Source organism: Leptodactylus fuscus, chromosome 7 (genome assembly GCF_031893055.1).
Source record: "Leptodactylus fuscus isolate aLepFus1 chromosome 7, aLepFus1.hap2, whole genome shotgun sequence".
In the NCBI taxonomy this organism is placed as follows: domain Eukaryota; kingdom Metazoa; phylum Chordata; class Amphibia; order Anura; family Leptodactylidae; genus Leptodactylus; species Leptodactylus fuscus.
Window position 1 is genome coordinate 10,740,757 of NC_134271.1, and position 14,646 is coordinate 10,755,402.

Sequence of the window (14,646 nt, forward strand, 5' to 3'; positions counted from 1 at the left end):
AACCGGATAACAGTGACCGAACCGACAACCAGGCGAAAGTGACCAAAACAATAACTGAGTAACAATGGCCGAACCAACAACTAAGTAAAAGAGATGAGCGAGTACTATTCGAAACTCCCGTTTCGAATAGCACGCACCCATAGGAATGAATGGACGCAGCCTGCGTGCTGGCTGCTTCCATTCATTCCTATGGGTGCGTGCTATTCGAAACGGCCGTTTCGAATAGTACTCACTCATCTCTACTAAGTAACAGTGGCCAAAACAATAACTGAGTAACAATGACCGAACCGACAATCAGGCCAAAGTGACCAAACCAATAACTGAGAAACAATGACAAAACCAACAACCAGGCAAAAATGTCCAAACCAAAAATGGACAATGGTGACCAAACCAACAACTGGGCAACAGTGTCCAAATCAATAACCAGATAGTGAAAACCAAACCAACAATCAGGCAACTGGAACAAAATTAGCAACTGGGCATTATCGGCAACGGTGACCAAAGCACAACCAAATATAAACCAACAACTGGGCAACTGACCAAACCAAGAATAGAGATGAATGAACCACAACCAGGCCATGGTGACCAAACCAACAATGGGCAAGGGAAATTAATCTGCTGGAAGCCCTACATGTACTTCATAATGGGAGACTGAAATGTATCCGAGGTGCACAACACAGAAGTCAGAACGAAGCAGCCAACATCTCTGGATTACACAGAGCTCAGCAGGCAATATCACACAGGCCAGGGCTTAGATACGTCACTGCAGCGGCAAATGATGAGGAATGTAAGGCTGCTGGATCTCAGGACATGCTAGGATTAGATACCCCCTATAGCAGTTACATAGCGCTGCTCGGAGGGATGCTTTACACTATTTACAGTTCTCTTGCACTGGGTTTTCGCTGCAGGTCATGATCGGAATGAAAACACAGAAGAATCAGAGAAACAACCGATCAGGAGATAGAAAATAATCTGCGCCCGGAGACAAAACATCGCCACTGAAATCCACAAACTGAGAACCTGACGAACAATCAGAGGATTTGGGGGGCCAATGATCCAGATCTAACCCCATGATAAACGGATGCTGTTTCTAGAAGACATAACATAGCCGTTGAATCCTCAGCCAGGTGTAGAATACTTACTGCTAGCAGCAGCGAGGGGACGCCATTCATAATCTTATCAACCTGCAAAGTAGGGAAATACCGTTGGCAACTGCAAGCGGTATGCCAATAAAAGCACACAGATCCCCATGGACTATAATGGGGTCCATGTGCTTGCGCCAGATCTCTGCAGGGATCATGCAGACAGGAAAGTAGTTCACAATCTACTTACCTGTCCACATGATTCATGCGGGCAGCGCAGGGTAAGCACACGGACCCCATTATAGTCTATGGAGTCCCTGAGCTTTTACTGCACAGCGCTTGCAATTTTGTTGGGCATTCCATTCGGGGGGGGGGGGGGGGGGGGTCCCATGCGGACTCCCCCAGATGTAATACCAACGCAGATGTGAAGGGAGTGGTAAGAGGACTTGTACAAACTCCAGTGAACCCCAGCTCTGAAGCCTCATAATGAAGCTGTTGAGCAAAAAACACGTCACCCCCACTGGAACGCTGATGGGGGCGCTGTGTGCAGACCTCTCTATAGCAGGCTCTCATGTCATATTCCCAAGAGTCCAGAATTTAACCCGCAATCCCCATAAAATATGTGAACAAAGAAAGGGGGGGGAATCTTCATAGCCGAAACGAACAAAGACTGTAATGCTGACTTGATGGGTGAAGGGTGTGAATACTTTTGCAATCATTACAGATACCTTCCGTGAAGGCCAGGGGTGGGAATACTTTTTATAGACACTGTGCATACAGGCCATAGTAAATGAGCGCAGCCCCGGTTTGTGCAGATCTTTGGCCGGCCCCTCGTGGCGTGCAGAGGAGGGGCCACGTAATCACTTAACGAGTTTAAAGAAGTGCCCGGTGTGAAGAGGGTGCGTGAATTTCAATCACATCTCAATTAGTCACTTAGTCTGAATGCCTTGCCTTTGACATTATGGCCCCAGAGAGCATCCTACTCCAACAATGGAGCTGAGGTCGGCCCGATTACCATTATTCCGCCCAGCTGGCTTTTTGATCCTTTTTTTCCCACAGTGAGAACTTCACACAAAACAAAGATTCCTCCATCCCAGCAAATGTGCAAGACATGAAAGAGCCCGGACCGTCCCGCTGTCAATCACCGCTCCGGGGACACAAATTAGTCGTATTAATGCCGCTGTCCCCCGTGACATTTCGGCGCTAACAAGCGCAATGCGATCCGACAACTAACTAACTGCGGGAATTAACTGTTTCGTTTTTATTATTGTTTAACGAAAGTCATTTTCTCTTGGCGGATTCGGCCGCTGGGGACGGGGCCCCTCTATAGCAGGTAGCGCCATAAAGTTCACTGAACACACATAAAACAGTTCACCGATAAAAGGCAAAGCAACGGGGCGATGGCGCTCTGTGTCCCCCGATGCCTTATTTACATGGAGAATACATTATAGACAGCACTAAATATCACAGACTGCTCCATGAATGCAAATAAGAGAGTCACAGCGACAGAGAGAGGGGAACAGAGAGAGCGGCAGAGAAGGAGAAAGAAGAGAGGGAACGACAAAGAGCGAAACAGAGAGAGGGGAACAGAGAGAGCAGCAGAGAAGGAGATAGAGAACGACAAAGAGCGAAACAGAAAGAAAGACATTGGGGCAGATTTACTAATACTAAATTATAGACGAGGGGTAAATGGGGAACACAGGAGAAAGATTAAGTTGAACAATCCACTGGGCTCTCTCATACACTGTATACAGTATTATAGTAGTTATATTCTTGTACATAGGAGTAGTATTATAGTAGTTATATTCTTGTACATAGGAGCAGTATTATAGTAGTTATATTCTTGTACATAGGAGCAGTATTATAGTAGTTATATTCTTGTATATAGGAGCAGTATTATAGTAGTTATATTCTTGTACATAGGAGCAGTATTATAGTAGTTATATTCTTGTACATAGGAGCAGTATTATAGTAGTTATATTCTTGTACATAGGAGGCAGTATTATAGTAGTTATATTCTTGTACATAGGAGCAGTATTATAGTAGTTATATTCTTGTATATAGGAGCAGTATTATAGTAGTTATATTCTTGTACATAGGAGCAGTATTATAGTAGTTATATTCTTGTACATAGGAGCAGTATTATAGTAGTTATATTCTTGTACATAGGAGTAGTATTATAGTAGTTATATTCTTGTATATAGGAGCAGTATTATAGTAGTTATATTCTTGTATATAGGAGCAGTATTATAGTAGTTATATTCTTGTATATAGGAGCAGTATTATAGTAGTTATATTCTTGTACATAGGAGCAGTATTATAGTAGTTATATTCTTGTACATAGGAGTAGTATTATAGTAGTTATCTTCTTGTACATAGGAGTAGTATTATAGTAGTTATATTCTTGTACATAGGAGCAGTATTATAGTAGTTATATTCCTGCACATAGGAGTAGTATTATAGTAGTTATATTCTTGTACCTAGGAGCAGTATTATAGTAGTTATATTCTTGTACATAGGAGTAGTATTATAGTAGTTATATTCTTGTACATAGGGGTAGTATTATAGTAGTTATATTCTTGTACATAGGAGTAGTATTATAGTAGTTATATTCTTGTACATAGGAGTAGTATTATAGTAGTTATATTCTTGTACATAGGAGTAGTATTATAGTAGTTATATTCTTGTACATAGGAGCAGTATTATAGTAGTTATATTCTTGTACATAGGAGCAGTATTATAGTAGTTATATTCTTGTACATAGGAGTAGTATTATAGTAGTTATATTCTTGTATATAGGAGCAGTATTATAGTAGTTATATTCTTGTATATAGGAGCAGTATTATAGTAGTTATATTCTTGTATATAGGAGCAGTATTATAGTAGTTATATTCTTGTACATAGGAGTAGTATTATAGTAGTTATATTCTTGTATATAGGAGCAGTATTATAGTAGTTATATTCTTGTATATAGGAGCAGTATTATAGTAGTTATATTCTTGTACATAGGAGTAGTATTATAGTAGTTATATTCTTGTACATAGGAGCAGTATTATATTAGTTATATTCTTGTACATTGGAGGTAGTATTATAGTAGTTATATTCTTGTACATTGGAGGTAGTATTATAGTAGTTATATTCTTGTACATAGGAGCAGTATTATAGTAGTTATATTCTTGTACATAGGGGCAGTATTATAGTAGTCATATTCTTGTACATAGGAACAGTATTATAGTAGTTATATTCTTGTATATAGGAGCAGTATTATAGTAGTTATATTCTTGTATATAGGAGCAGTATTATAGTAGTTATATTCTTGTACATAGGAGTAGTATTATAGTAGTTATCTTCTTGTACATAGGAGTAGTATTATAGTAGTTATATTCTTGTACATAGGAGCAGTATTATAGTAGTTATATTCCTGCACATAGGAGTAGTATTATAGTAGTTATATTCTTGTACCTAGGAGCAGTATTATAGTAGTTATATTCTTGTACATAGGAGGTAGTATTATAGTAGTTATATTCTTGTACATAGGAGTAGTATTATAGTAGTTATATTCTTGTATATAGGAGCAGTATTATAGTAGTTATATTCTTGTACATAGGAGTAGTATTATAGTAGTTATATTCTTGTACATAGGAGTAGTATTATAGTAGTTATATTCTTGTACATAGGAGTAGTATTATAGTAGTTATATTCTTGTACATAGGAGCAGTATTATAGTAGTTATATTCTTGTACATAGGAGCAGTATTATAGTAGTTATATTCTTGTACATAGGAGTAGTATTATAGTAGTTATATTCTTGTATATAGGAGCAGTATTATAGTAGTTATATTCTTGTATATAGGAGCAGTATTATAGTAGTTATATTCTTGTACATAGGAGCAGTATTATAGTAGTTATATTCTTGTACATAGGAGTAGTATTATAGTAGTTATATTCTTGTATATAGGAGCAGTATTATAGTAGTTATATTCTTGTACATAGGAGTAGTATTATAGTAGTTATATTCTTGTATATAGGAGCAGTATTATAGTAGTTATATTCTTGTATATAGGAGCAGTATTATAGTAGTTATATTCTTGTACATAGGAGTAGTATTATAGTAGTTATATTCTTGTACATAGGAGCAGTATTATATTAGTTATATTCTTGTACATTGGAGGTAGTATTATAGTAGTTATATTCTTGTACATTGGAGTAGTATTATAGTAGTTATATTCTTGTACATAGGAGTAGTATTATAGTAGTTATATTCTTGTACATAGGAGCAGTATTATAGTAGTTATATTCTTGTACATAGGAGCAGTATTATAGTAGTTATATTCTTGTACATAGGAGTAGTATTATAGTAGTTATATTCTTGTATATAGGAGCAGTATTATAGTAGTTATATTCTTGTATATAGGAGCAGTATTATAGTAGTTATATTCTTGTACATAGGAGCAGTATTATAGTAGTTATATTCTTGTACATAGGAGTAGTATTATAGTAGTTATATTCTTGTATATAGGAGCAGTATTATAGTAGTTATATTCTTGTACATAGGGGCAGTATTATAGTAGTCATATTCTTGTACATAGGAACAGTATTATAGTAGTTATATTCTTGTATATAGGAGCAGTATTATAGTAGTTATATTCTTGTATATAGGAGCAGTATTATAGTAGTTATATTCTTGTACATAGGAGCAGTATTATAGTAGTTATATTCTTGTACATAGGAGTAGTATTATAGTAGTTATCTTCTTGTACATAGGAGTAGTATTATAGTAGTTATATTCTTGTACATAGGAGCAGTATTATAGTAGTTATATTCCTGCACATAGGAGTAGTATTATAGTAGTTATATTCTTGTACCTAGGAGCAGTATTATAGTAGTTATATTCTTGTACATAGGAGGTAGTATTATAGTAGTCATATTCTTGTACATAGGAACAGTATTATAGTAGTTATATTCTTGTACATAGGGGGCAGTATTATAGTAGTTATATTCTTGTACATAGGAGGCAGTATTATAGTAGTTATATTCTTGTATATAGGGGGCAGTATTATAGTAGTTATATTCTTGTACATAGGAGGTAGTATTATAGTAGTTATATTCTTGTACATAGGAGTAGTATTATAGTAGTTATATTCTTGTACATAGGAGTAGTATTATAGTAGTTATATTCTTGTACATAGGAGCAGTATTATAGTAGTTATATTCTTGTACATAGGAGCAGTATTATAGTAGTTATATTCTTGTACATAGGAGCAGTATTATAGTAGTTATATTCTTGTACATATGAGTAGTATTATAGTAGTTATATTCTTGTACATAGGAGTAGTATTATAGTAGTTATATTCTTGTACATAGGAGCAGTATTATAGTAGTTATATTCTTGTACATAGGAAGTAGTATTATAGTAGTTATATTCTTGTACATAGGGGGCAGTATTATAGTAGTTATATTCTTGTACATAGGAGCAGTATTATAGTAGTTATATTCTTGTACATAGGGGGCAGTATTATAGTAGTTATATTCTTGTACATAGGAGTAGTATTATAGTAGTTATATTCTTGTACACAGGAAAAGGAAAATTAAGAAAACAAATAAAACCATGTAATGTTTCACTCACCTTCAGAGCGATGTATACATGTGTGCTGGTTGTCACTCAAAAAGAATCCCTCTTTACAGCGACATTCGTAGCTGCCCATGGTGTTGACACATGTCTGCTGACAGCCTCCGTTATTTGACTTACACTCATCCACATCTATAAGAGGACGGAGAGAATCATCACTGTGCAGTATGGAAGAGATTCCACTACATGTATTTCAGCAAGAGGTCAACACGGTCAATAGTTTTTAGGTCACACTGCGTTTTCTTACACTATCTTGTCCCCCATATATCATATTTCTTTTATTTTTACCTATGTGCAAACATGGCCATAGCAGCTTCTTATACTGAGAAGTTTAATATAGTATCTCGGTCAGCTACAGTTGTTGGAGGCTGATCCACATTTTTCATGGAACATGAGCACTCAAGGCAGCAGTGAAGAGGTTAATGATGACACGGGGGCCATTCACCATGATCTCATCACACCTTATCCTTTCTCCAATCACATGGAAAGTAATTGATCCGAGACCCTCCATTCACCCCCTGCTCCTGCGCCACGAACCCACATACAAGTTCTTTATAAGTTTTTGTGTTTTAATTATTCGCCGTTCTCAAGATCTCAGCTTGCTGTCAGTGAATGTTCACATTATAATATCTGATCCCTGCAGTCCTGTCCTGCTTTATCATCAGATCACTAGGAACTGTCACCTCTGCGCTTCCCTAGTACCTACGATTTAGACCAACTTCGCACGTCGTGTATTTGGTGCACAATTAGTGTTGCAAAATCTGCATTGAGGCGCAATGGGGCTGCAATGGGGTCGTGCTGTCAGTCTAGGTCCCAGTTATCTCAATCACATGCATGTGCACACGTAACATTCTCACCCAGGCAGTTGTGCCCATCGTGCCCCAACTCGAATCCGTCGTAGCAAGTGCAGCGGTAGTTTCCTGGAATGTTTGTACACTCGTGGACGCAGTCTCCATTGTACTCATTATCGCATTCATCAATGTCTGCGGGATAAAGACACAAGTGATTATGATGGATGCTCAGCTTTCTAGAAAAGGCCTTCACAGCTCAGTGACACAAGTGAAAACACTCGCCGGCCCTTTAAGAGCCAGATTGTCTTGCAAATCAAGTGTTTTTGTTGCACTTCTCTCCCAGCTGAAGTGGCTGCCGAGTGAGTGTGGTATCAAGTGACAGAGCGGCTGATTGATGAGGCGAGCTGGCCCTGCCGGAGAGGGTTAAACCCACAAGCGCCTTTCTCCGTGGTGTCCTGTTAAATCTCTTACATGACCCATTACATGTTTATTGTGCCTTAGGAGGACGTGATGGATTAAAGGTCAGACAAAAGTAAGTGCAGCCCGCCCTTATAAATACAGTGTGTATCGGGGAAATACATATATAACACGTGACTGCGGCTCTATGATGAATGGCGTGAATACGTCCTATGTGATATTTTGCACCCTCGTTGGCGCCGTCATTGCAGCTTATGGTAGAGGGTCTTATCCTAATCCATGGAGCCCTCACCTTCACAAGCTGTGCCTTCCCCTTTAAATCCTGCTTTGCACACGCACTTGTATGATGTTGGCGTGTCCTGGCATATGGCATCGATGTGGCAGTTATCTGTGCCCAGGGCGCATTCATCAACACCTGTAGAGAGAGAGAGAGAGAGAGAGAGGTTAACAGATATTGGGGCACCCTTATTTCCCCCGTTTCCGCAACGTACTCGCCACAAGTGCAAATATCGGGTAGGGCGGGGGGCCTTAGTCCGACATATTAAATATAACTAATAACGACGCAGCGTTTCCGGCCCGTGGGGCCCTGGCCTTAAAGTTTGTTATCCCAGCCCCCCCAAAACGAGAGGGCCTTCCCAGGCTACTTGGGGTGCCAATTTCCCAGAATTTTGTACCATAAACGTACAAAAGTAGTAGTAGTTGCCTATACCAACCAATTAGATGGTTTAAAAGTGAAAGCATAGATTTGATTGGATGTTGGTATAGAGTGGGAGGAGCTATGTAGGCTATAGGCATAACAAGACGTTTCAGGATATGAAAACTTAGGAACGTCTTCAGTTTATTCACATTGATCACATGACTAGATAGACGCCATGTTGTCACTATAGGAATAAGTCTCAGGACTTGTTGCCTATAGTAGCCAATCAACACTCAGCTTTATTGCTCTAGATCGGCAGATGCAGCAGTCATGTGATTGGTTGCTGTGGGTAAAGCTTAGGAGTCATGTGATTGGTTGCTGTGGGTAAAGCTAAGGAATCACGTGATTGGTTGCCGAACTCCTCTCACTGAATCCAATCAAATTGCTTGTTTCATTTTCTACTGTCTGGTAAAATGAGAGCTGATCTCTGATTGGTCCATATTTTTCTCTTGGTTTTTATGAGGTGATAAACCACAAAGATGGCGGCAAAGGTGAGCGGACTCTGCTGTAATATTATGCTTATGTAATATTCTGTAGCCTACAGTAGATATAAGGAGCGTGGCTAACGCCTCAGTCCAGTTCTCCGTGCCGAGCCCTCGCTTACATCATGGCCGCATTCCTCCTCGCTCTCTGTGAGGTAACGCTCGGCCTCTGGTTTCTGTCACACTTTGGCAGCCATTCCTCCACCGTACCTTCTGCTTATTTGGAGACACGACGAGATACTTGACTTCTCCATCTTCACCTGTTGTATAAATCCAGGAGCGCCACGTTTAAGTGTCTAACGCGCCGTCTGCCATGTTTATCAAGTGTTTTAGACACGGTTTACGCCATAAGGGGTGTGGTCTGTGAAAAGGGGTGTGGCCAGTTGTGACATTGAGCGCCAAAAATACGTCAAGAATTTTTTAAGTTAACTATTAAATGGTGTAACGTTAGACCAGGCCATCTAAGAATACGGACAAACGGATAAATCGCCCTTTTAAGAAAGTGGTGAGAATGGCGCAAAAAATGGCGGTTGTCGCTCATCTTTTCGTGACTCCACAACGTGTCTTTACTGACCGTCACCTGACATGATAGAGATGTAGATGGAGAATCTGCTTGGTTGCGCAGTTATATACCCCCCCCCCCCATATGATCTGTTTTCCAATAGCTGCAACAAGATGATGATGCTTTAAAGACTCAGTAGTGAACAGGTAGCGATACACCATCCATAGCTGGCCACCAAACACTCGGCCCTGAGACCCCATACACATGCAGACTCAGAAAAGCAGAGGGTGCATGTGTTCTGAATAGGGGGAAGAGTAAATTAGTGTCAGACTTCTCTGTCCCCCCTCCAGACCTCTCTATACTCCCTTCAGCCTCCTGCGAGACCCCTTTATGCACCACTTGGACACCTCAGTTCTTCTCTAGAACCTTTTTTTTCCCCATCCAGATTCCTTGGTCACTTCCGGACCCCTCTGTGCACCTCATGGATACTTCATTTCCCCTCCAGACTTTCTGTACCCCTCCAGCCCCCTTGGTTACTTCTAGACCCCTCTGCCCACTTCTTGGACATCCCAGTTCCTCTCAAGATCCTTCAGTCCCCCTCGAGACCCCTCTTTCCTCCTGCGGACCCCACTATCTGCCCATTTCTTGGACATCCCAGTTCTCAGTCCCCCTCCAGACCCCTCTTTCCTCCTGCGGACCCCACTGTCTGCCTCCTTTTCAGAACCTTCTGTCCCTCTCCAGACCTCTCTGTCCCCTGGGACTTCTCTATCGGCAGCCTGCAGAAATCTGCAAGTTTGGCCAACTTTGCTCTAATGTGTATGGGGAACCTTTTAGGATCTGTGTGAACACTGTCTTACAGATAAACCGACCATTGTTAGTGATATACAACAGTCTCTCGCCTCTCACCGGGATGGGCTTGCTGGGTCATGTAGTTTTACAACTTGCACTAAATTTATCCCCAGTCACATAATGACGGCCTTTACCTGAGACTCGGACTCATGAAAATGGCCGCCTCTGTTCTCCTCCAGCGTCCTGTCCTACTTGAAATATTGAAATGACTAAATCCCATAAATGATGTGTCTGCTGCCCAGGAACTTGACTGGAAAGTTGAACTTGGCAAATAACCCTCCATGTAAGAGACGGATTTGTTGTTTGAACGTCGCGTATCAGGTCGCAGCGAGAGGGAATACTGAGAGCATTGTGAGTATTAACGGGGCAAGCCGACACGTGGAAACGGTGAAAAAAAAAGAGGTCAAGAATTTAGGATACAACCACAATCGCAATGGTAGCTGCTTACCGAAAGTAGCAAATAAGAGATGCAGAGCTGCACTCACAATTCTGCCATTACATCGTATTTTATATTATAGGCCTATCCAGAACTGTATTTGCAATTCTGCCGTCACATTATATTTTATACTGTACTCACAATTCTTCCTTTACGTTGTATTTTATACTTCAGTCCTATCCAGAGCTGTACTCAGAATTCTGCATTTACATTACATTTTATGCCCTAGTCACATCCAGAGCGGAAATCGCAATTCTGCCGTCACATCACATTTTATACTCTAGTCATATCCAGAGCTGCACTCACAATTCTGCCGTTACATCGTATTTTATATTATACTCACAATTCTTCCTTTACATTGTATTTTATGCCCTAGTCACATCCAGAGCTGAATTCGCAATTCTGCCGTCACATTATATTTTATACTTTACTCACAATTCTTCCTTTACGTTGTATTTTATACTTCAGTCCTATCCAGAGCTGTACTCAGAATTCTGCATTTACATTACACTTTATGCCCTAGTCACATCCAGAGCTGAAATCGCAATTCTGCCGTCACATCATATTTTATACTATACTCACAATCCTTCCTTTACATTGTATTTTATACTTCAGTCCTATCCAGAGCTGTACTCAGAATTCTGCATTTACATTATGTTATGCCCTAGTCACATCCAGAGCTGAAATCGCAATTCTGCCGTCACATCACATTTTCTACTCGAGTCATATCCAGAGCTGCACTCACAATTCTGCTGCAGGACATCATGCCTAACTATTGGCCCCTGCTGGTTCGGTGTCTCTACTGCGCTGCATTGTGGCACTTGTAGTGTTTCCATTAACTCCTGCACAAACACAATTCTTCCCAAAGCCCGGTGCACCCTGGTGACGTCCGTGACCCCTCCGGACACTCCGCACATCTGCTCGTGGAGTTCTTCTGTTTCTAAATGACTTCACCTCCCGGACATTTCCATTGCCGTCACATTGGACCAGTCATTTGTTAGTCATATCATTTTCCGGGAAAGCTGGGTGACAACCAATATGTCCATAAGCAATAAATCTAGTGGTTATAAGAGTGAAAGGAATGGCCTGGGGGTCACCGCTGGATCCCAGGGGGCTGGAGTGTCACACTAATGTAGTCTTGTATCAGAAGATATAGGCATCGTATACGGACACACACGACAGAACGTGTTTAACCCATGGAATACCACACTGTTATTAGGAGAGGTCAACTAAGGCCAGTTCATTTACACCTCGGAGGACCTGGGGGCATTGTACGGGGGCAGAGGTAGTCAATCATCTATAAGGGCATCCTATCCTATAGATGGCACAAGAACCCACTACCAATGCCAGCATGCACAGAAGCCCTGCCACCCTGTATCGGGTAACGAAGAACAAACCAGGGGAGCTAATACTGCATTGTAAGTCGGCAGCCCGTCGTACTGGCACTTGTAGTACTCCAACAGCTAGAAGGACCTTGACTGCATATGTAACCCACAGAACTATCCAGCAAATTAGGGGTTAACATCACCGGGCAAATAATAGTTCTACAAGCTATTTGTTTCATTTGTGACATCTCCTGTCTACACAGTTTGTTACAGTGTATCGGCGCAGGTAACCTATGACTCCGGGCTCCTATAAGTATCCAGACTGGAAACATCTGTAACGAACCCTCAGCTCTGTGAACACGGCCACCTCCACATAAACAATACCGTGTCCATTCACTGACAGCAAGCAGAAGCGTTAGAAAGTTACAGATCGGTAGTTTTACAATGGAGGGTCATTTACGTCACGGCGGAGGGGACACATACCAGGCAGGACAATGGGGGCGCCCTATAATCTCTCACCCACGTCACCGGGTCAATGTCACAGGAGAAAAGTGACGTCAGTAAATAAATTCTCCACATTCCTGGTGTTGGTACAATCGCTCCACGCGGACGCGACCTGGATGTTTACCAATGTGGGCCGCTGCCTGGATACCTGGGCTGGGACATCGCTGCGCCCTTATGGCGAGCCTCGGATTTACCTTCCTGCGTCTTTTTATCACTAAGGTCCCCGACGGACACGGGATCTAGTGAACCTTCTGCGGTTTCTTCTAAAACGGACAAGGTCAGAAGACCCGCAGCACCGACGTCTTAGCATCACTGTTACACATCTGTGTGTATGTAAGGGTAACCCAATGGGGGGGTACTTACCGCTGTGGGTCCGGCCGGCGGGGTGCGATGAGGTGCAGAAAGGGAGCAGAAGCAATAACAACTGGAGGGACCTCATGGTGACAGACAGGGGGCGCCCCTCCAGCCTCCTCTGCCCTCTTGGAGTGTCTCCTCCTCCCTGTCCCTCCCCTGAGGAGCCAATGAGCTCCTCACCTGTGTGTGTCCTATAAATACCCCCAGCCCTGCTCTATGTATCGCCCCCTCCTATAATAGGACCCCTCCCTACACCCCACATAGACTCTTCTGCCCCACTATAGACCCCTCCTGTTACCCTTAAGTGACTCCTCCTCTTGTCCTGCCCCTCCTTTCCTGCAGCCCCAATTAAAGTGCCCCCCTCTACTTTCCTATTGACCCCCTTCTCACCTACTTTCCAATGTTTCTGCCCCCCTTCCAGCCCTCACTTACACTGACCCTTCCACTTTGGTTGCCCCCCTTCCCCTTTAAATTGACCCCCTATTTACCCCTTCCCTCTGAATAAGACCCTTTATCACCCACTTGCCCTTTGCTTGTTGCCCCCTCCAGCCCCTTGCACTGCCCCCTCACCCTCCGGTGCCCGCCGTCCTCCTCCCCGGTGACCCCTGTGCGCCCCGGCTGCTCGTGCCCCGCGGACTGGTCGGTGTCTGAGCCCGGAGCTGCTGCAGATGATCCGGCCGCCCCTCCTCTCCTCCCTCCCCCAGAGCCTCCTGCCCACCGGTCCTGCTGTGTCTGCCCCTCAGCACCTTTCTCCCTCCTCCTCTCCCCCACCCCCAGCCCCTGACCGATCTACCCTGACTGCAGCCTGAGGGACTACAAGTCCTAGCATGTCCTGGAGGGGGTGGGCTGCGGTGCAGGATGGCACTTGTAGTCCCCTCACTCCTGCTCAACCCTGCCCAGTTTAGCTGCTCTTGGCATGAAGGAGTTAAGTCTCTCCCCCCTACCCTGTGCTCCCCCCAGTGCACACCTTACACCCACTTCACACCCTCCTGTCACAGGAGCCTTGTGTATTCCCAGTCTGCAGCACCACGTCCAGGCTGGAGAGGGTTAAAGCCGTGCCCTGGCAGCACCTGAACCCCCCGGGCACCACCGCCCCCATAGGAAGGTGGCCAAAACAAGAGCCATGAGACTAATATCTGTAGCCACGCTTCTGTCCCGTGGCGGGACTGAAGCTTATAGATAAATATCCATTGCCGTAAATCGCTCGGAATTCGCCAAAGTCAATTTAAAGACAACTTTCTGTATCAAGCAAAATTGGGATCTACACAACTGTGCGATTTTCCCCTGGACCCGGCGTGAAATTTATATTATCGGAACAAAAATTCTGAAAAAAAACAAATTGCGCTTTAATTTTGTTAAACTGTCTACGAGACCTCGGATTCTGCAAAATAAATTAAAATAAAAAAAACTAAAAATGTCCCAATTCTCCGTCTGCGAGCGTTCATATTATGACATCGCACCAGGTAACCTGCCTCAACCAATCAGGTGACAGCTCGCTTTCAATGTCGCCGGCTAAAACGCGGTTCTGTTACTGATCATCACATCCCGGAGATGACAACACAAATAAACGCACGAAAGT

The 14,646-nt window shown here is 42.6% G+C and overlaps 1 protein-coding gene across 1 annotated transcript in view; it reads right to left on the minus strand.

Moving 5' to 3' along the window:
• Window positions 1-13,263, minus strand: part of SCUBE2 (signal peptide, CUB domain and EGF like domain containing 2) — a 47,053-nt gene extending 33,790 nt beyond the window's left edge. Inside the window, exons 1-4 of the mRNA XM_075280969.1 lie at window positions 13,077-13,263; window positions 8,211-8,333; window positions 7,568-7,693; window positions 6,708-6,842 (exon numbers count right to left, since the gene is read on the minus strand). Of these exons, the coding sequence (XP_075137070.1) occupies window positions 6,708-6,842; window positions 7,568-7,693; window positions 8,211-8,333; window positions 13,077-13,152 (460 nt within the window). The 5' untranslated portion in view covers window positions 13,153-13,263. The remainder of the gene's footprint in view (window positions 1-6,707; window positions 6,843-7,567; window positions 7,694-8,210; window positions 8,334-13,076) is intronic.
• Between the last annotated feature and the right edge of the window lie 1,383 nt (window positions 13,264-14,646).